This window comes from Centruroides sculpturatus, unplaced genomic scaffold (genome assembly GCF_000671375.1).
Source record: "Centruroides sculpturatus isolate CEXI.00-Female unplaced genomic scaffold, Cexi_2.0 scaffold249, whole genome shotgun sequence".
Lineage (NCBI taxonomy): Eukaryota > Metazoa > Arthropoda > Arachnida > Scorpiones > Buthidae > Centruroides > Centruroides sculpturatus.
Genome location: NW_019384482.1, coordinates 527,200 through 551,260, shown reverse-complemented (window position 1 = coordinate 551,260; position 24,061 = coordinate 527,200). Strand labels below are relative to the sequence as shown.

Here is a 24,061-nt window from a genome sequence, read left to right as displayed (position 1 = left end):
TTACTTACTGATCCTGCCTAATTAATTAGNTCATACAAAATTTATATATTAAATTAATATTAATAAAAGTAAAAACTAAAAAAAAAGGAATTTATTTGAACAAATTTATGTGAAAACAATATCTATTTATTGCACAATAAATTAATAAATATATTCTGATCTACTTTATACTTTATCATTTTTACCCATGAAAAAATGATAAAGTAATAAAGTAATATTGAAATTTTTTCATAATTGTACCTTAATACCTTTAGGATGCCCTTACATCTTTAATTTATTCAAGAACATTTACTCAAATATCCTAGATTTAAATGAAAACATTTGTTGACCATAATGAAACTGGAAAATTAATCTTTATAATGTTCAGAGGAATCCATTTTATGATTACTTATGTCAATTATGCTATCATCTTTAGATTCTTCTGATCCATGTAAAACAGGTTGCCAAACTTTATCTTTGTTACTTGATATGATTAAAGAACTTTTATTATTATCGTCTTCGTTAGCTTTAGCAATGTCTAATGGTGAGAAAGGTAGAGTTTTATATATAGGTGGTGGCTGTTCGTGCAAGGCTTGAGGAGGCTTGTATTGAGGCAATGGAGGTTTAATGACTTCTGTATCATCATAAATTTGAGAAACAGGTTTCCTGTATACGTAAATAGGCGGTCTTATACCTTGAAATATTATAATCGGTGGTTTTTTATGAATGGGTGCTGTGGTTGTTGTTGTTGTTGCTATTGTTGTTTTACTAGTAGGAGTAGAAACTTTGTGAGTGTATTTAGGATATTCCATATGACTCTCCGATGGTAATAATGGTTTTCCTTCTGTATATTTAGGAGGTTTAGTAGTATATTTAACTTTTCCATGGCTAGCATGATTTCTTAATTCGTCGATAAAAGTTTGAGTAATCTGTTCTGATAGGTGCGATGCAAATTCTGGATCAACTGCTTGATTACCATAACCAGAAAGATATGGAAATCTTGATGATTTTAATCCTAACATCTTCCTCAGTCTATATTCTTTTACTTTCTCACGAAGGCTGGGAATAGTCTTTGAGCTAGGTCTTCTTATACCAAAAAATCTATTGATATTATGGGTAGTTGAAGTAATCCCTCCTAATATGGACGAAAGAATTTCACTTAAATAATCCTTCTTGATAGATATAGCAGATATTGGTCTAGGTATAAAATCGAAAAGTGGCCTTTTTTGTGATACATAAGCTTTAGTTATAGTGAATTTTGGACCTGATAAAGTTTTAAACTTGATTCTAGAGTCACTAGTATCTAGATCACCATTTTGCATTTTAAGTCGATTATGCATTGCACCTGCAGAATATACACCTTTCTGTCTACGTACAATATTTCGAGATGGTGAGACATAAATTGGCTTTGGTGGAGGTGGAGATTCGATATATATAGGCTTCTGTTCAAATAACGATCGAAAGGGTGATTTAGTGGCTATTTTAGTTTTGACTGTTTCTGATCCTTCAGCGATAAGATCATCTTTACTGTCTTGACTATAATCTTTATAGTGAGGATTACTTTCGCCTACAACATTCTGAGAAACTAATTTGTTTTGATTTACAACGTGAATGGGAGGATTGTGTTTAGATCTATAAATTAAAACTGGTAATTCGTTATATGGAAATGGCACAAACTGAACAGGATGAGGAGATGCAGTGTAAGGACCTTTTGGAACTTCTGGAACCGGCGGAAAATATACAACCGGAGGAGGAAGATTGCTATAGACAACGGGTCCTATATATTTAATTGACTTTTTTCCTTTAATCGGAGTATTATTATTATTTAGACTTGCTTCAGCTGCCAATAGTACATGTAACAGTAGAATTAAATACAGCATCTAGATAAAATAGAATAAAAATTTATGATACAATCACCAATTTTTGATATATATATATATTTTTATAAGATGAAATAAACCTAATAAAAACAATTTATTTATCATTATCTAGTTTTTCTTTCAAAAATTGTTTCTATCACGTTTAAATAACGATATTATCATACTGTAAATGTATTTTTTCTCTCTAATCTTTTATAAAATATTTGAAAATTCTGTATAAAATTTGAGTTATTTTCTACAAAAAAAAGGGGGGGAAAGAATTTAAAATTTGCAATTTTATGCTATTATTTTGATTCAATTTTCTATAAATTCTAATTTATAGTCAAATTTTTGTTTTTATTTTTTGGCTCTTTCTACTTTGTAAGCAATAAAAAAACCTGTCCTGGGTCCCTCAGAGAGGTTTTCTGACGCCCTTATTGTAGAAAATTACATAATATAATTTGAATTTATACTTGAAAATTATCCTGAATATCAGTTTATTGTAGTTTTTACAATGTAATGCAATACAATAAGTTTTTAGTATGATTTCAGAACAATGGAAATAAGACATATTTACTTAGAATGTAAAACGAATTTCTCAAAATAAAGCACATAAAATAGCGAATGTACTGCTGAGGTCAAGTTAGATGAGTCAAATTGAACTCAAGTTTACTAACGAGGTCATCTTTGTCTAAGGTCAAGTTAATCGTTACGTAAACTTAGAGATATAAGTTTTCAGGAAACTAGATTACTACTGAAATTAAATAACTGGTGACATTCCTACTTATGTAAATGGGACAAGATTGATTCACTAACTGGAATAAGAAAAATTCTCTTTAAAATATCGTATAATAAATTTATTATTACATTATATATACAATTCTATAACTAAATACTTAATCAAATTAACACTTATAATTTTACTTTCAATTATAAATTACCTGTTTAAAAGTAAACTGAAAATATTTAAGGAAAGTCCTTTTTTTTTAATTAAAAAAAAAGATTTAGTAAGAATTTATCTATAATACAATAGACCACCCTATAACACTTTAGATAATTTCGTTTTATATGAATTCCATGTTGTACGAGTCACTTAGATTTTACAAATACGTGTGCCTGGCTGTGAAGGGCTCAAGTATTTGTAAAATCTAAGTGACTCGTACAACATGGAATTCATATAACACGGAATTATCTACAGTGTTATAGGGAGGTCTACTGTATCTTGATTTTCTAATTAGTTACTAAGTAGATAGTGAATATTTAAGAATAAATAAATAAATAGTAAAATATAATTTTATTTATTCGTGCAGTGTTATATCATAATAATTTAAACAAATACATTACATATATCGTACATCTTATATATTTATATCCTACAAAATAATCAATTTAATTATATTTTCTACATGATTTTCTTCTATTCATAAAAGAAATTATATTATAGATATGTAGACCTAAATGTACTGTACGCTATATTCAATAACAAACATTATACTACATAAAAAATTGTTTGTGACAAACAACTGCAGAGTAATCTATTCGTAACTCATCTAGTATCACTATTGATTATTTATTGATGTAAAAGAAACATTCTGTATGATACTCGCATACAAATACCCGATTACCGATATTGAAACAGGTCAAACTAGCTTCGAAACGTGACTTATATCACTAATGTCTAAAAATATCGAGCAAGAAAGCTATAAGTTACATTCTTAAAAAGGTCGCATAACGTGAGTTCTTATCCGTCAGAAACTATATTTTTTAAAAATTGAAAACAACTTTAAACGTTATAATTAAATAAGAATTATTTAATTTACGAAAGTAAATACATAAACCACACATAACCGATTATATTTATTATCCAATTATAATTGAATCGATGTATGTTAACAGTAATATGCAATCAATCCAAACGTGTTTTCAATGGTTGGTTAATAGTGTGTGACGATCTATCGATCGAAATTGTGAGATTTCTTTGAAGACAACTTAATACAATAACAGAAAATGTGTTCCTTTACTGAGAAAAAACTAGAAGGAATTTCTTTTCATATAATAATAATAATTTTGGACCGTAAAAAAACTAGCTCCAAATAAAATTCGTTTATTCAACACTTCAATGATATTCGGCTTCGGGTTTCTTATATATTTTAAGAAGTGAATTACAATATTCAATATTAGAATCTAATGTAATTTAAATTCTCGAAAATCACTTTACAATATTCGATTTTAACATATATAAAAAAAAAAAAAAAAAATGTTCTCTTCTGTAACTATGCTGGAATTGAATAATAAAATTGAATTCTATATATCTGATATTAGACAATATTAAATTTTTCTAAATATACAATTATCTATAGTTGAAACTATAATATTATATAGATATTTTTTTCCCCTTAGATTTGCATTATTCTAATTTAAATGTAAGAATATATTTAAACGTATTCTTAATATATTTAATGCAGAAATTCTCAAAAGAGAAGAAAGATGATGTTAATATCATCATCTTTCTTCTCTTTTGAGAAACATTGAGGAAAAAAAATCATTTGTAAACAGTTACTTATATACATTATTAAAATTTTAATAGCTATTTTAACTTGCAAGCAAATTCAATAATATAAATTTTATAAGATGTATGTACCTTTTCCACGAAGCTTAGTATAACTTCCAGATATATCCAGTAAGAGGATGCTGACCAAACAAAATGAAGCACAGTTTTGCCTTATATACCGACCTACTAGAGATGTACATTAAAAAAAATAAATAAATAAATAAAAAGAAGAAGAAGCACATAACCTGGTAGCGGGGTGGGTCTCTTCTGTCCCAGTTCTACTCTATTGGTCCTCGAGAGACGTGTGACCTTGACATTGAGGCAACCACAACTATGTTGAAATAAAAGATAGTTTCGCTATTCACCTGTAAGAGGGGAAAACAGATATATATCTCTATTTATTTTTCCTGTAAAGTTTTTTTTTTTTTCAATTAAAAATTTAAATAGGTTTAGTAAGACAATGAATATATTGAATTTTCATTTGTAACTAGAACACCAGTTCGATTGTATTAATCTGTATCACATATTTATTCCCCGCTTTCTATAATTATACGATATTATAAATTGTCAAATAAATAATATTAAATATAACTTTTAAGATGTAGTTATCTGAAAGGTAATGCTTCTAGGAAGGCGAAAACAACACCAGGTTTTTGTACGACTTCTTTTTTTTTAATATATATTTCCTAGTATTGTTTGATGCATGCGGATATTGCCAAGAGCATAGGTTCGACGTACTAATGTAATAAACATTTCTTTCAACAATTTTAAATCCGGAAAGTTTAATATTTTACCATTATAAAACAATACAAATTTGAATGGAAGATATTTTGTTCTAATCTACAGCATTTTTCTCTATTCATAAATCGCTTTTAGAAAGTCTTTTTTTTTGCAATTTTTTTTTCTTTATTGTTATAATAGAGTTTTCTATTTTTGAGTAGGCTCCTATAGAAAATAGATGACCCACGTCTTAGTAAATACAGTAATATATCCATATAAGACACGCGAATACGTGAGACAATAACCTTTCGTGGGAAGTTTTTTCGTTATGATAAACTGCTTGACAAATAAATGATAGATGAACTTGTAGTATTGCCACTACTTTTAAGAAAAAAAAAAAAGGGTAAATTTTAAATTTTATTCCACTTTTTTTTAATACTGTAATTAATTAATAAGTATCTTGATCTCTTGAACGACAGTTCTAAAGCTTTTCAATGCGGAAAACAATGTTTTTTGAATGGAGTACGGGTATGAAGAATAGATAAATTTTACTACGTAGACTTATAAGTCTAGGAGTTATCATGATTAAAGTATATATTGATTATGTCACACGAATATCTTTTTATGAAAGACCACTGGTGCATTCTACGCGCTAGGTCAAACTGTGACCTTTTGAATGATAATGCAAATTAAGGTTATTCGGGTGTCAATTTAGAAATTTTGACCCGCTTTACGTATGATATCGTGTTGATAAATGATAAAATTTGATGAAAATTTAATTAAATACATTTCGTAAATATTTTTGTATACGAAATATATCATGAATTTATGATAAGCATGTAAAAGAAAGTATAAGTTATATATTTGGATAGTCAATTGTTTGAATTCTTGAAAGTTCATTTCTCCCTGGTAATAATAATCAATAGAATAATTATAATTTTTCTGTTAATTATAAAAATGATTCTTTGTAGATTATCTAGTATCAATTGTTTGATTAATTAAGCAAAAAAGATGCTGCTTAAATTTAATTGTCTTATTAAAAAGCGTGCATCAGTTATTGCCTTAAGGTGAACAATACACTATTATTTTAATTCATAAAGTTAAATGACCTTTATTTTATAATTACTTGTGGATAATATTTTAAAATCCAATTTAATTTCTAATATTTTATTATGAAGAATCTTTACAGTTTCTTATTATTTTATTAACAGTTTTATTATTGCATAAAATTTATTTTAATAACGAAAATCTTTATGTGATAGTTAAAAGATAGTTGTATGTAGTTTTTTAGAAGGAAACGAAAAAACAATCAGTCAAAGGTCGTCGAGAAGATCACAGAGGAAAGAGGACAGTTCCTTGTTTTTTTTTATTCCTGTTCTCCTACAGTACGGCCGAAAATTTGAAGGTGATAGGTCGTGTGAGGGTGGTATGAGACTCACGAATGAGGTAAATGAAACAATTATTATTCAAAAAAAATCATTCTACATTAGCTCTAAATAATATCTGGAACTCATTTGATTCGAAACGTATCATTTAGACTTTAAGTGACTTTCTTTGAAAGCTTATACACTTATCAAAACTTACAAGTTTATAAATAAATACCTTAAGTTATACTGAATTAAATTCATCTTAAGAGATAATATGATAGAACATGTGTAGGCCTACAATTTAGCATTGAATTATACCCACAAATTAAATCAAAAATACAATAATTCATTCTAATTGTTTATTTAATAATAGATTTGTGTACACATATCTATTAATATATACAATCGAACCTCTAATAACGGCAACCTGCCAACAAAGCCCACTTCTAAATGTTCCAGTGAAGTTGCTCTCGTACAGAGGTTTGAGTGTATTTTAAAACCTACTGATCTTCCAAAACTAAAACTAGTTAAAAGTATTTTTAAAAAACTAATATAAAAACCTACATTTTAAATAGTAAAAACAACAGTAGCGTGTAATATTGTGCCCAATAATGCATTCAAGTTTTTGTATATATCTTATTGCTTCTCTTTTTAACCTAAATTTTGACGGTATCATAGACCTAAATTCAAAAATATAGGGCTTGATGCAAATTACAGTCTAGTATATCCTAAATTATATAGAAATATACGGTGTATAATGTTATCTATATTTGATTAACACTCAGAAAGAATAGAAGATTTTCTTCTATATATACAAATGCGTGTGTATATTTTTTTAATGTTTTTTTTTGTATTGCCTCTAGCAAATCGATTTAATGCCAGCCACTAAAACAAAATTATACGAAAAACTGCACTTGATAAGATCATAAAATAGAACCGTAATCAACGATACAAATCACTTAAATATACATCAAAAACGCGAATTTACAATTCACCTCGCAGTTTTTTCCAGGAAAAATATTTCTTAACGTTCTTTAAATTAAGACTATATTATTAAATATTTTAAATTGACATCATTTTTTAAGGCATTTTCTAGTTTGTGATAAAATTAATCTAAAAATAGGTTGGATTTTTATTTATTTATTTAGTCTAAGAATTATATACACGAGTTTTAGTAACACAATAAATGAGGTAATCATGTCAATAATGATAGGAATCTTTAAAAAAATAATATATTTATTTGCGTTATTTTTTTTAAATATTTACATATAATAATTTATACTAAAATTTTTTTTTTTAAATTAACGATAAAAATCTAAATCAAATTATAAATATTTTACGTGTATTTTATTTGTTATCATTTGAATTTAACTAATATAAATTCTTAATATTTGGTTTCGATTCTAACTACTGATTTTTACTAATTTACATCAGGAATGATAACGTTTAAATATGCATTATTCTCCTTGTGTTATCAATGTTATTTATCTTAAAACATAGATTATGTACTGTACGGTACAATTGTATCGTTTACTTTCTCGATACAAATCCGAATACTTTTAAAAAAAGTTTAATATTTTAAATAAAAATTTTTATATGTTATTTAATAATTTTTCGAATTTCAAAACTGTTAAATTTACGTTTAAACAGCGTTAAATTTTGTACAGATATCTCTGTAATATGCTACTTTATTTTCTTTATTTTAAATTTTCTTTACAGATTTCAAATGTTTTATATATTCTTGAAATATCTGTAGACCTTAGACATGATGTTTCAGACAATAAAGTGATATTCTCTGTGATACTCTGTACTCTTTCCATTCTGTAGGCCGTTCTGTTATCGTATGGGCAATAAAAGACAATTGCCTGGATTGAACCAACAGGAGACCCCAAAACCAATCTATTTATAAGAAAATATTTCCCTCGAAGAAAAATTTCTGAAGTCAATAAGATACGTGGGTCCCCCAATTCAAATTTTCCTGGGCTCGTGAAGTTATAACGCACCATTGACTAAGGTGTCTTTTTTAAGCCCATTCTGGAATTGGCCAGGCCCACAATTGAATGGCTAGCCAGGGGGTGAAAGATGGATCCGGGACAGACCGTCTCTCAAAAAATTCCTCCCAAGTTTCCGAAACGGTAGGATGACTCAATCAAACCTTTTGATTTCTACTGAAGTTATAAAAATAGCTGTGATTAATGATAAAAATTTAGAAATTAACTCATTTTTAACGTTGAGAATAATCACTATCGACCTAAATATTTTTTTGTAACGTCTGAATAGAAATTTTTTTCCTTGCCGGATTTTAATAACCTTTGAACTTACTAAANTTGAAATATCTGTAGAACGTAGACATGATGTTTCAGAGAATAAAATGATATTCTTTTACTCTTTCTGTTCTGTAGACACTAAGAGCAGTGGCGTGTTATCCTTTGGGCAATAAAGAATAATTGCCTAGGACCAACAGGAGTCCCCAAATCAATTTTTTATAAAAAAAAAAATAATATTTTCCTCAAGTCAGTCCTGTTTTTATTTTCTTAAAATTTGAATTTAAAAAAAAATCAATTTTTAATTTACAACATAAAACTTTTGTCTTGGTTTATTAATTTTAATAAAAAAAAATTTAAAATAAAACAAAAAATTTACATTGCAGTTACTTTAAAAATTCCATATAAATCATTGAATACTGGTATACTGTAAATGATAAACAGAGACTAAATTGTTATATACAAATAATTAGTCACAAAGTACATGAGAAGTATTTTAAATTCGTGTCTAAAGATTAATTACAAATTCGTGTTAAAATTGAATCATTATAAAAATAAAAATTTGTATAAAAAGTGTTTAGTCGTTAATAAAATGTAAGGATATTCTTGGATTTGTATTATCGTTCACCTAGCAACTAAGATAATACTGATAAATTACCCTCGTTCCGCCACAATTAAGCTTTTTCTGTCTATGTCATACAATATTTAGAAGGTATGCGTAACCCTCAGAACATAAAACAAACATCCTGGAAATAATTATAAAAGTATTTAGAATATAGCATAAGTATCCTTTTAAAAAAAATGAAGATCTTTGTGATAATGTTATTGTTTATTTTCGGCGTAAACAGCGATGATTCAAGTAAGTTTTAAAATTTTTTAATAATCACGTAGCTTATAAAATTCATTGAATTAATGTTATAAAATTCTAATACTTATCAAAAGTTAAATCGTTAATTTGTATACTTTTTAATTGTCTTTCTCTTTATAAAAAAAAAAATCGCTCTCATCCCATAGTAAATTGGAGAAATGAAAAGAGAAGTTGTTTTAATGTAATTATAAAAGTGAAAGTATAATATGGGAATATTCAATTAAGTGAAAAGAAAGATGCTATCGGTTATACATTTAATTAAGTAGAACATCTTTAGCGACAGGTAATACGTATCACTTTCGTATACGTGGGATTCGAGGAGGCTGTTAATACAGTAATATCCCGAAACCAATAAAATGAAGTCAAAGAACTAATTAAAATTTGACTAATTATTGAAACGATAGATAGATCTATGGATCTAATAGCAAATTATAAGGATCTATTGTTATATTATTATTTTTTTTTTTACATTATCAAGTGAAATAAATTTATGTTTATATTTAATTTATGAATACAAAAAATGTAATTATAATTCAGTTCTTTTTAACAAGTTAGTAATTAAATTATGCGAAATTACTTTATCCTGGTATGTATTAATTAATCTTAGTTTCAATTTATGTTATCGGTAGAATTATGGTGCAGGGAATTATGGCCGTATGAAATCTTTTCGATGTTGCAGACTTACTTTCACATTTATGAAATACTCAATTCTTAATGTTAGATAATAATTATTAACGGCACCCAGACTATTAAGGCGTAAGCCAATTGCTTTGGAGGATCCGGGATCGAATCAGGGTGGTACAGAAATTTTTCGTGGACGATAAGTCCTGGATATGCCAAACCAAGTCCCTGACCATCCGCCGGCTCATTGGGGGTTTGGCGAAACCCACGATGGGTGAAAAATTTCTGGGAGAAAAATGAGACCGCCCATTATGGGTTCGAACCATAATGGGATGAACCCCATTATGGGTTCGGCCGTCTCATTGTGAGCCATAACGGGCTTGCTAAAAGAAGCCTTCTTAATGCCCACAGGGCGAAGAGTTAAAAAAAAAGGAAGAGTCCGTGCATGTTGTAAAAATATTTACTTTACATTCATTTCATTTAATGTATAAAAACTTATCCTTAATTATTTTTTTATTTTTGATACTCTGATGCTTCAGAAGAGTCCATGCATCTAGAATGAAAAATATCGATTTTTCAATACTGTATCGCACCGTTGAATCGCGCGGCAATACGCAGAATGTGCTTTACATGCTTTTAAATAAATATACATATTTAGTTCTTTAATCTATTAACCGATAATCCGAAATATCCGATAGTTCTGCACTCCTCGAAAAGTAGCCGGTAATTCACAATTGTCCGATAATAATTTGACATGGCAATTTCCGCGAGTCGGAATTATATGATGGACACGTGATGCCCTAAAGACTCCGGGTAGAAATCAAGGCAAAGCTACAAGGTGTGGCCATTTACTTTGTTAAATATTAGAAGATTTACCATGAAATCAAGAGTGACCTGATCGAGAAAAATAACTCATTGCAACACTTTGTGGGACACAAAGTTGGACATTGCTCTAAATTTTAAATCAGCGTGCGCTGGTACAAAATGTAGCCTATAGCGGTATTTGCAACGTGCAGATAGCATGTTACTTTTTGAATTTTGCAAAAAAAAAAAAAAAAAAAAAAAAAATTAGCCCGGCAATCCGTATTTTCGATAATCTGGCACACTGGCCCCAGAGCAAAATTTTTTTCAAAACTCTTTCCGTCCTGTGGGCACTAAGAAGGCCTCTTTTAGCAAGTCCATTATGGATTCGGCCAGGCCCACAAGGAGGCAGACGAGAGATGAAGAACGGGACTCGACATATCCGGAATCAAATCAGAACGGGTCAAAAAATCCCCGGGAATATTTCGGGGGGTAGACCACCCCCCGAAATATTCCCGGGGATTTTTTGACCCGTTCTGATTTGATTCCGGGTCCTCCAGAGCGACCATCAGGCGGTCCGATTAGGGAGATATTAATAAATGAGACCATATCTCAAAATGCTTCCAAGTCATGAAATTTTTATTACTCGTACAAATCTTTAGTTTACTAAATAAAAACTCACGTCTACTCCCAAAATTAAGCCTTTGGCCTTTTTATTAAAAAATTAATAATATAAACGTTATTTTTAAAAATAAAATCTTAGATGGCGCCACACACAATTTTTTAAACTGCTAGTATGTTTCTTAATTACAAATATTTTTTTCCGGGAAAGTTATGCAACTCGTTACTGAATTTTTCTTTCCTTTCTGTAAAGTTGATTAAATATTTTGAAATAGTGCATATAGAATTTATGGTTATTGCAGTTGTAGGACAAGTTGTAGATTCAAATATTACTTTACATGTTATTATTGGGCTGCAATTTGAAAAAATTTTAGACCTATAAATTCCGCCCTACTGTGAACTGGCCGAATATATGGCGGGTACTGAGAAGACGTTTGACTTCCCAGTACTTGCAGGACCGAGGGTCAGAAATGAAAGTGTCAAGTCTTTGATGACTTTGGTAATTTTTCTTTTGTTTGGATGATTTTGATTATGTTAAATCCATGGCAAGAATTCATTAATCAACTAATTTAGCGTTCACTGTCAATTTTAGCAAATATCTTTATTTCCAAAGTAAATTCTACAGGTTATATTGCAGATATCATGTATATCAAACCATGTTTACTTTCCCTGACTCTGTTATATATATAAGGATTGGGCAAAAATTGATCCCTCAACATTTAAAAATTTTTGGACTCAGGAGACCTTAAAATGCCGATAAGTGCAAAAAAATCAGGGTAGGGGTTTCTATATTTATGGGCGTGTGTGCATGTAGGGCACAATTTTATTTACCCTCTTTGAAGCTTAAAAACTTCTGTCTATTTTGTCGAAAATTTCTGAAATTTTGCAGAGAGGTTTGTTTATTAAGGGGATTTATGCTATTAAATTTTGGTTGTTTTAAAGGTTGAGGGGGGTGGGGAGATAAAGAGTGTCATATGTTGTATCTTTGAGTAGGATCTAACTTTTTTTTTTTTTTTTTAACTCTTTGCCCTGTGGGCACTAAAAATGCCTCTTTTTAAAGCCCATTGTAGATTCTGCCTGGCCCATAATGGGGTGACCGGATGGAGAGGGATGTGACCTGACAAATTTTGGACAGATCACGATCCATTTGGATTCTTTCTCAGAATGTCAGACTGAAATCTTAACCAGATGGCCGAGGCAGTAAAGCATTAGGCTACTGCTCTGGCGAACCCAAGAGCAAATCTGGACTGGTCGTGGTCCATTGCAGATATATTGAGCCCCAAACCTCTTCTCTCGGTTATCCCTTTGTGGTCTTGGGCAAACTCATAATGAGTTTGATGTAAAAAAATAAAGTTCTCTAAGTGCTTGCAGGACTGAAGGAGTAAAAGAAAATATATATCATATGTATTGACAAGTTTTTGTTTTATTGCCACTTTGTTAAAAATAAGAAATTCAATTTTTTCATTATTATAAATCAATGATTTTTCTTCTGCTATATCTACTTCTTATTAATGAAATATCACTGATCTTGAATATTGAAATATTGTATTAATGCTTTTATCAAAAGTTTCAGTTTGTTCAATTTAAAAATTTGCTTTTGGATCACCTTGTTTAGCTTTATTATGAAGTCTGTAAATGCGATCGATAATGAAGGTGATACTGATATTCTATTTTTAATTTGAATGAATTTTTTTCAAATACTTAATATGTTGTTTAAATTTTATAATATCCTATGTGTCATTTTATTGTCATTTTCCTTAATTTTATTTTACATGCCTTTGGTATTTGACTTATTCGGAAGAGTTGAACATTGTCTAACTGTACTTATATATTGTTGTATTATTTTCCACTATTTCTAAAACACTCATTAATTTAATTTTTCCGTCTTTCTACATATTCTTTTGAACTTTCTCTAGTGTATAGTTTTTAGGCGATTTCCTGCTTTTCTGTAGTGTTTGTTTAGCCTACATATAATAAATTTATTGCAGGAATTGTATTTGGCAAAAAAATTATTTTATTATGTTAATACTGTAGTCCTAGTCTTTAAAATGTTTACTTCAAATTACTGATCATAATTTTTTTCCTTGAAGAGAAATTGTTACAATTCATTTTTTAAATGAGATATCATTATCTGCCTAGATTTGCAAAATAGGCTTACTATAGTACACCAGTTGTATAAATTTTAAAAAACAAATAGATAAGCATGAAAGAGTTTAACAGCAAGATGGCCGAGCAGATAAAATGACAACCTACTGCTCTGGGATCCCAGGTTGAATCTGGACGGGTTGAAAAAACCCAAGGAATTTTTCGGAAGATGGTCCTTCCAGATATTTCGAGCTTCGTACCTTACCATCGGCCACTCTATTTTGAGTCTGGCTGAATAATAGGCTTCTAAAAAGAAACCCTCTTAGTGCCGATGAGACAGAAAGAGTTAAAAAAAAAAAAACATAAAAGTTTTTAAAATATCAGAATTTCTTTATAATCTAACATTTCAAAGAACTAAAGAGAATTCAGTTTACTGATAAAATTCACTTCTATTTCCAGGCCTTGAAACTATCTCATAGCCTATGGTTATTAATGAAACAGTTATTCTAGAATAAATTTTTATTGCGTGTTTGGTTGCATGTAACTGAGTTCAAAATAATATGACCAGTGATTTTATTTTAATGATAAGATTTGAAGTGGGAAAACATGAAATATTTCAAAGATTACTATGGGAAAAAATGGAACATTTAGTAAAAAAAAAAAAGAAAAGTGTAGTTCAGAAGAACTATGAAAGTGACATATCAGTTTTCAGTCATGTGATAAAGTTAAGCCTGTGTTTGCTGTGTTAAAAACAAAGTTCAAACTTGTAAACCTATGAAATAGCTTAATTAATTAGTAATAATAACTAATAATGGCATTATATGGATATAACAGTGGCACAAACTCTTCAAGTATTCTCTTGGCAGGCCTGGGATAGATATTTATTGCAACAGTTATTCTACTTCCAAATATAGTAGTTTTTCTTAAATCTTGGAAAATTAGACTTAGGTCTTATTGCAAAGTAAAGCTGGCACATTGAGCTATTACATTTCTTTATTTTGGCATTAGTAATCAAAAATGGTTTTCGATTTCTAAACCAGAATTTTTATACCGTATTTTTTTTTTTTGTGTGCAATTGTCTACTGGCTCTGGTCGTGTTGCCAATCTTTCTTAATGAGAATTTTCAATTTGTTTTTTTACTAAACATTCCATTTTTTCCCACAGTATTCTTTGAAGTCTTTCATGTTTCCTCCTTCATATCTTATCATTCAGAAAAATTCAGTCATAATTTATAGACTGCCCAATCTCAAAGGGGCTGTCTATAAATTATGTCTGAATTTTTCTCGAAATTTTTCTCCTCCCAGTTTGTCCAAGTTTCCATAATCCTATCCCCTCTTTGGACTTCTAACAAAACTCGACTCCCCTCAAAACTTTTATCATTTTATGAGTAATAAAATGTATAAACTGAATAAAATTTAATGAAATAAAACAGACGTCCATTGAAGTTCAATCCTACTCCTCTCCATGTCCAACTAGTCATAATTCCTTCCCTCCCTCCAAGTGTGGACGTTATTTATGGAAAACCTCTAAATTTGAATATGAAAATTGCAGTTTTAGAAAAATCTTTATACAAAAGTTTTTCTATAACTGCAGTTTTCATAATTGAATTAGGGGAATGGGAACGAATTTAACATTTATTTTAAACAATTAACAAGATCCTTCATTGCAGCCAGGTAACTCATATTTGCCAAGATTCTTGTCTGCTCTTTGGAGAAAAAGCCTATGTGGCTGTAATCTCCATATAAACCATAGAAAGACAGAAAGATTCTTGTCCCAAGAAGAGTGAATATTCACCTTCATATTTTGTGTTTCCCTGTCTTTTTTTCCCATTAGTATAATTTTTCATGTACAAACAACTATAGTCCTAAACTATAAATCAAACTTCAATTAGAATTTATGGACTATAATCAGACTATAATTTACATTGATTAATGCTAATTTGAAAAGTAAATTGAGGTAAGATGGGTGACATTCTTTACCTTACCAAATTATTTATTAATTTCAATTAGTGGTTCATGCCTGTTATGCAGCAAAACTGAAACAATAAACTTGCATTATGTTATTATTTACAACAAAATAAATTTTTGTTTTATTTTTGAATAGTCAAATTTTCACATAATTGAGAGCTCTACCATTTCTACATTTTTCATGTTATTGCAAAACCAAATGCAAAATTCAAATATCACTATTACTATTAGTTTTATAAATATACAAATAATTATACAGTACATAACAGTAAATATATGTATACTGTGTATATTTTAACTATATATATATTGTTATTTTTTAATTAAATTAGCTTTGAGTTATAATGACATTTTTTAAATAGTTTTTCTATTCCACCAATAAATAAAGTGAATATTTTTAAATTACAATCCAAGTTATATAGAGCTGATTTTTATTGCAGATATTAAAACAGAATTTTATTTTCAAATGTTAATTTCTCTTTACCCTTTTTAATGCTAATAACAACTTATGTCTAAAGTCTTTGAATTTATTTTTAGCTTTTTTAGTAAGGAAATAGATTTCACTTAGATAACTAGAGATAGGTTTTGAACCTAAATATATATTTTCATATAAAAATGTTAATTTAACACTTTTCTGTAAAAGATTTTCAATTCAATGTTCATATTATTTATATAGATTCGCCACCAAATTCTATCTTCTTTTGGATTATATTGTGATCTTGTTTGGTTTGTCAAAATCATTATTCTGGCAAGGCTTTAGAACTACATGTGCTAAAAAAGTTAGTGGTCAACCTATATATATACAGTATATAGAAGTAAAAGATATCAATTGGTACCTTAATTTAGTATTTTTCAAAATGTTTTGCTTCTATCAACTAAAAAATAAAAGTTAATAAGCATAAAACACAAGTTTGAATATTGTGCTTCTTATTTATAGGTGCTAATTAAGTTAGTGGTTATAAAGTATATATACAGTATATTGAAGTAAAAGTTATTTATTGGTACCTTAATTTAGTATTTTTCAAAATGTTTTGCTTCTATCAGCTAACAAATAAAAGTTAATAAACATAAAACACAAGTTTGAGTATTGTGCTGCTTATTTATAGAAGAGTAATATAATTTTTTTTCTGATTTCTTATATTCCTTAATTAGAAATGTTTATTTACATTAACAAAAGGTAGAAAAAGAAAGAAATAGAAATATTGACATGAAATCTTATACTAAGGAATCAATAAAAGTATTCATTTTATATAACTTTGATATTTTATTTAAAACATACTGAAAAAGAAATGATTCTCAAAAGAGATTTATAAACATAAAAATTGTAAAGAAATTCTTTTCCAAATATTGACAACAACAAAGATCAAGTATAAGGAAATGTTTGAATAACTTATGAAAATAATTTACATTTAGTAAACAATAAGATGATTTAATTCTATAATTTGGCAAAAATATATCAGTTGAAACTGAAACTGATTCATTATGTAACAAATAGAAAATGAACAGCTCTAATACAATCATAATTATGTCTGCTAAATAGTGACGATGTACTATTTTTTTAGAATTGAGTAAAGATAAACCAAATATTACAAAAATGCAGAATTGTAAATTTTATCAGATTCTGCTTGATGCTCAAGAGTTATAATTTTGAATTTATGAATAATGAAATTAAAGTATATTTTGAATAATATACTTTAATTTTAGTAATGAATAGATCTTACATGTTAATTAATTACTGTAATGTTTTCCTATAGCATAAGTTTAAATTATATATTATAATATCTGAAAGCAAGGGTATCTTCAGAGAGGAAATGGGCCACTGCCCTCCCCTGGGATCAAATAAAAACTTTCATAAATTATAATTGTAAAAGTAGTTGAGATGTGTAACCTTACACCCTCAACCTTGGACACTTTGTCTATCTTTCATATTGATATAATACTGTGTTTGATAATATACTTGTGAAAAAAACCCAAAAAATTAAATAATTAAATAAAAATTTATTGATGTAATTATTTGTTTTCAAGCCTTCCCTTTGGAAATTTTCTGCTGACATCCATGATTTCATAAAAATGTTAAAAAGAATAGTTATTTTCAGACATTTTTATTTTTAATTAATTGATATATCTAATAAGTTTATTATTATATTATTTCATATTGAAAAATACTTTTGAAAGCCTTGAAACTAATATTATATGCATAATTTTAACTTCCAGAAATTTATATCATCTTCTCAAACTGAAAATAAGATATTTTTAAAGTCTATTAACAAATTTCTGTAAATGTTTATTAAAAGATATATCAGCTTGTTTTTGTGTAAATGTTAAGACATCATGAATTTACAGTAATACTTTCCACTTAAAAAGTCGTAATGCAAAAAATATCTCAAAATACTCGTAAATATTTGAATGTTATCAGTAATAATAAGCCAAAGTTTATTGTTTTAATTATCATTAAACTCTGTTTCTGACAATGCTTTTCAACATAGTGTGAAAAGTTAAAGATGTCAAAAATAGAAAGTTTATAAAATAGAAAATTCAAATTTTATTACTATTTTTCTCATTATGTTATAGTTATGGTTAAATCAATATAAAAATATTAATAAAATTTAAAATCAAATTTTTCAGTTTTTAAAGATTTGAAATCATATTATGAATTTAGAGAAGATTTTGAAAGAGGTAAAATTATTTAATAATATACATGGTTTTATTTTAACAAATTAAATTAATATGTTTTCAAATTCTAGACACTGAATTATTCAATTTTACTTTGGCAAGACCAGTATTAAGGACATATTTCGATCCAACAAATTTTCCATTCAAGATTAAACCAATAAAAGAATCTATTCAATTCAGTTTCATTTTAAATGAAAATTTTGATTATTCAGTAAATATTTATATTTTAATTCTGAATTTAATAATGCACATTGTTATCATAAATTGTATATTCAGTAACTGTATTATAAATTTGCAGATTACCACCACTTATGATTTTAAAATAGTAGCTCAAGAAGGTGAAGAGGTAAGGAAATTCTGATAATTGATAGAAGATTATGAAGATTAATTTTTCAAAAATGATTTTGTTTAATGTTTTTCTGAACATATCCAAGGATATAATTCCATAATGCTTCTGACGTTTTGATATTTATTTTATTAATTTTAATATTGAAATGAGAAACATTACATTTATACATGAATATTTTAATTTTCTTAGCAAGACTATGCAATAAATTTATTTGTTTTATATTGAAAAATATTCATAATAATCAACCAAAATAATATCTTTTTTTGGTCTGACATTTACTTGTTTTTATTTTGGCAAAAGTATGTTGTTATTAAATTTTAATTTTTATTTCCTACTTCAATTCTTGATGCAAAAATGAAATTTATATTTCACTAACAAGAACTGTTTAATTATATATCATCACTGTGTATTGTAATTATGTTTCACATAGTTATTGGAATTATGGTTTTTATGACATTTCATTTTTAAAAAACATTAAAATATTTCTTATTTTTATTTAACATTAATCTTGAGATATTTAGCATTATATTTCAAGATTATTTAAGAGTAATATTTTAATATATATAATATTTTAAAATTTTAATTAAGTGTTTTATGTATTAAATTAATTATGTATGTAAGTGATAATACATTTATTTGTTTATCAATGCTACTATTTAAATTACATAAATAAACTCAAAACACTAAAAAGTACTTTTACTATTTAAAGTATCTTCAGATTATATTCCTATAAATAAGGTCAAATATATTTAAAATTTAAATTACATTTTAAAAAATTGTGTAATTTCTCAAGCAGAATATTTCTTCTTTACAAATAATTCCATATTTCTGATAAATTTATTATTGTTTTACTATGTTTCTTCCATAGTTGATTAAAATACTATAAATAGTGCTTTTTGTCTTGCAACATAAACATTACCATGGCCCATTCTAGTTCATAATTTTCATTTAAAGTTAACTTGTCAGCATTATATCTTTTCTGTTGTTAATAATGTTTAGAATTTGTGTGTATGAGACTCATGAAAAGAATGGGAAAAGATGGAATTATATAGGGTGAGTCATGAGAATGGGGAAATAATAAGTTAAAATGATAAGTTTTCTGCCAAGTACAGTTGCTTGTTGGATCAAAGATATTGGAAATAACATTGTCCAGCAAATTGCAGGCAAAGCATAATGTTTCAGTTGGTATTCTCTTGTGCTAGATGAATCAACTGATGTTTTGACATCTTGCAGCTCTTAGTACCACTTTCTCAGCTGTTATATAAAAGGGAAAGTATGGTGATTGGTCAAAAAATTACCCTCTAAGATTTTTACATTTTTGGACTTAGGACACCTTGAAATATCAAGAAATGCAAAAAAATTCAAGTGTAATTTCTGTATGTATGAATGTTTGTGTGGGGGCATGCTTTTGTTCACCCTCTTTGAAGCTTAATAACTCCTGTGCTTTTTGTCAAAAATTTCTGAAATTTTGCAGGAAAGTTTGTTTATTAGAGGGAATTAATGCTATTGAATTTTGGTGGTTAAAGGTCGAGGGGTGGGGAGATAATGGGGGTCATGTGTATCTCCTGTACGGTCAGACTTATGATGATTTTACTTGTTATTAGCATTTACAATTTTTTATAAAACTCATCCTTACCCTCAGAATTAAGCTTTTTGCCATTTTATAATAGTTAAAATATAAAAAGTTTTTAAAACAAAATATAACAACAGATGGTGCCATCAAAATTTTAAATGTTGTTGGGAAAGGTGAGCAACTCATTGCTAGTTTATTTTTTTGTGGCATTGATGAGGAACTTAATGTCACAAAGGAATTAGCCGCCCTTTATAGCATGCATGACACTATAACAGAAGAGGATATCTTCAAAGAAATACAAAAAATGCTGGCATAATATAACCCTGAACTGGAAGTAACTGCAATGTGTGACAGTTGATGGAGGGAAAAAACATATCTGGTACTAAGATGGGTTTGGCTGGTCAAATCACAAAAGCTTGTGAGTTTGCAGGTTTATCAAAACTCATGTTTCTTCACTCTATTACCAACCAACAAGTACTTTGTGAAAAACATGTTGATATGTTCTGTGTCTTGAAACTTGTTTCTGTGGTAAATTTCCAGAACTACTGATAATACCCATGTTCACATAAAGTTTTTGCTTACAATGATTTATATTATCATTTTCCAAGATATTTTCCTCTCTTCCTAACTTACCCTATATGTCATTTCTTTGAAAATGAAAAAGCTTTGTTTGGAAATGCTAAATTTTAAAGGAATGACAAGAAAAACTTTAAAGAAAAGATTGTATGAACATGAGAAAGACACCATTAGCATTATACAGAAGTATTTTATGTACATGTATCTGCGCAGATAAGATGACAGTTGAATCATAAAAAAGGCCCCCAAAATCCTGGGTTGTCTTATAGGACAGATACAAAAAAAATTAGATTGAAATTTATATAAATTAAAACCATTATAAAATAAAACAAATCACTCACCAATGTATTTAAATAGCCCATACAACATTTTTGTGAATAGTCAAGGTCATTACCTGAATGCCCGAATCAGTGTGAATGTTTGCAATAATCACAAGACAGTACTGTCTGATGCAAGAAAATAAAATTTGTTCATTTGAAAAATTACAAATAGGACATAATTCTGTATATGCTATGCAGTATTATTATCCAGATGATGATCACTGATCTAAACTAAATTCATAAGCCATTGATAGTTTGGGGGTCATCTTATAGGACAGATATATGATAAAACTATAAAGCGTTGACGAAAATTTTTACCTCATCTTATCTTAAGGTCATCTTATGTGTGCAGATGTATGGTCATTTAAATTTAATATATTCAATCTTTTATATTGAACAGTGGTCAGCAACCTAAGGTATGCATGCCAAACATGGCACATGGGACAATTTTCAGTAGCACGATGATTGAATAGAAATGTAGTAAAAGTTATATTTTAATTATTAATTACATATTTAAATGGAAACCATAGTTCAGTGTAACACTATGATGTAAGTTTGACACAGCACTGCTAAGAGGTTGCTGACCCCTGATATAGAATATAATCTGAAGACACTTTAAATAATAAAAGCAAAATTATTTATTAGTTTTTCAAGTTTGTTTATGTTGAAGTGAATATATGCCTCAGGTGTTAAGAAAAAAATCAGTTAATGTTAATGTTTTTTTGATGATTATAATATTCAGTTGTATATTATAACTATATTTTAAAATAAACTTATATTAATTTCAGAATTATTATAGTAAAACAGTTCAAATTGAAATCATAAAAGTAAATAAGTATAAACCATATTTTCTTCAATATAATGATACTATAAATTTAGAAGAGGTCAGTTAAATTTAAAAATCTATAATCTGAAATATTTTATTTAAATTATATGAAAAAACACAAACCTTTCAAATATAGGAAAAAATTCATGGTGAAGTTTTAAGAATATTGGCCAAAGATGATGACAAAAAAGATTTTATTAAATGTTATATTGAAGTAAGTAGTGAATTAAGTTTTTATATAAGTTACTGATATTAAAATTTTAATTAAAAAACAAACTTAAATAATTTAAAATTTATGTTTTTATAGAACATTGACAAACTAGACAGTAAGTTCTCACTACCGCAAACTCCATTTAGTGAAGATAAAAGGCCTCTTAATAATGTTACTCTGAAAAATATAGAAAAATTAGATTATGAATCAATGACTTCTTATAGAATTGTGATAATAGTCAAGGTGAGTATAAATATAAATACAGGTATCCTGCATATGACATGGTACTTCTACAACATGATTTGAAAATTGGGGATATCCCCTGTACAATACGACTTCCAGTTTCACTCTAAAAGAGTTTTGGAAATCCTCCATACAAAATTTCACAATTTTTAAGTGTAAACTTTGTTATTCAATATTTATTTCTTAGAGTAAGCATGCATGTTGTCTCAAATTTGCCCATGAATTTTAGAATATTGAAATTTTCAAATTATTTTGTGCTTTTGTCAGGTTTACTTTAATGAAAACTGATAGTGCAATTTTTTCTTCCTTGTCCTAACTTTCCTATCAGCCAGGTGTCGTTGTCATTGCTTTTAGACTTTAGTCCTTAAGACTACCACTGTGTTTTCTTTTTATAGATTAATCTTTGTATCTAGTAAAGTTTATTTAAACATTTTCAGGTAAGTGTTATTCAACATATTTTTTAACTATAGGTAAGCAATCATTTGTAAAATGACGAACAAAATATGGCAGTATCTTGGTACTCAAACAATTCAGTATTCGAACACAAATTCTGGAAAAAAGAAATACTGAGTATTTCTTTTGCATGGTATTTGACTGAACAAACACAACCCGCTAGAACAAATTTTCGATTAATAACATTTTTATTTCATCATCCATAAAAAAATTTTTATGATAGAAATAAAAAATATGAGAATGTTGCTGATAATTCCAATCAAGATCAACAAAAAAAAAGTTGAGATGACAATGATACTTTGTAAAAAGAAAATGCAATCATTTAACTAAAATCAATATTAATGCACAATACATTACTTTTAATTATGATTATGAATTAATTATTGATTGGAAATAAATTATCGATTACTTTAATAAACATATTTCTCTTAGTAACAAAAAAAAGAATAGTGTAGTGCTACAGCACTAATTGTATTGTACACAAATGTAATGTCTTGTTTCGGTTTATCTCGTATCAGATTATGGATCCGTGTATGTAAAATTTTCGTTCATGTCGGAAAATCACCTTTTTGTGGTGTGTGCTCACTGATTGGGTGAGGGTTGTAAACGTAGTAATGACGTAGTATGTATCAGGGAGACGGTATAAAAGGGGTGGTTTGCCTGAAGAGTGGACTTTTTTCGTCTCAACCTTGGATTCTAGAAGTTCTGACGGGTCGTTTCGCTGGATCATCTTTGCTACGAGAAAAGGAGAAAGAATGAACTGCTGAGGAGGCTAACTAAAATCCAACTCCATCCACGTGGACATTGTGAGGTTCGACTGAATAGAGGTTCCTAAAGGAAGAGAACATCAACACGAACAATTGTAAGGTGATATTTCTTGTGTTATGTCGGGGATAAAGCAAACCCTCGTGGTATGTAATTAGAACAGATCTTGTATATGTTTCGCGGTTGGAATTGTTCGGTTCAATTCGGCTAGAGTATTTAACCTGAACTGTAAGAGACCGTGATAGTGTAATCGTCACAGAATAAACACGCTTGTTTTCTTTGTTTAACAATTTTGTCATTGTGAAGTCCTTATTCTCCGTTGTCATACCCAACCCTAATACCTAGTATACCCAGGTATACCGGGGATAA

General features: G+C 28.1%; 2 protein-coding genes across 3 annotated transcripts in view; one reads left to right on the top strand and one right to left on the bottom strand.

Annotated features, from left to right (window-relative positions):
• Positions 1 to 252: 252 nt before the first annotated feature.
• LOC111621483 lies at positions 253 to 4,706 on the bottom strand. Of its 2 annotated transcripts, XM_023363638.1 has the most exons (3): positions 4,630 to 4,706; positions 4,480 to 4,575; positions 253 to 1,859 (listed from the first exon to the last, which is right to left on the bottom strand). In XM_023363638.1, the coding sequence occupies exon 3, from the start codon at positions 1,857 to 1,859 to the stop codon at positions 348 to 350; it is 1,512 nt and encodes a 503-aa protein (XP_023219406.1). In that variant the 5' UTR covers positions 4,480 to 4,575; positions 4,630 to 4,706; the 3' UTR covers positions 253 to 347. The 2 variants fall into 2 exon arrangements, with proteins under 2 accessions (XP_023219406.1, XP_023219407.1); XM_023363639.1 differs by having other exon boundaries at positions 4,480 to 4,639.
• A 4,633-nt stretch (positions 4,707 to 9,339) lies between these two features.
• LOC111621498 (protocadherin Fat 4-like) overlaps positions 9,340 to 24,061 on the top strand; it is a 66,919-nt gene continuing 52,197 nt past the window's right edge. Inside the window, exons 1-7 of the mRNA XM_023363654.1 lie at positions 9,340 to 9,599; positions 18,329 to 18,379; positions 18,448 to 18,587; positions 18,675 to 18,722; positions 21,983 to 22,078; positions 22,157 to 22,234; positions 22,328 to 22,474. Coding sequence (XP_023219422.1) covers positions 9,542 to 9,599; positions 18,329 to 18,379; positions 18,448 to 18,587; positions 18,675 to 18,722; positions 21,983 to 22,078; positions 22,157 to 22,234; positions 22,328 to 22,474 — 618 coding nt within the window. The 5' untranslated portion in view covers positions 9,340 to 9,541. The remainder of the gene's footprint in view (positions 9,600 to 18,328; positions 18,380 to 18,447; positions 18,588 to 18,674; positions 18,723 to 21,982; positions 22,079 to 22,156; positions 22,235 to 22,327; positions 22,475 to 24,061) is intronic.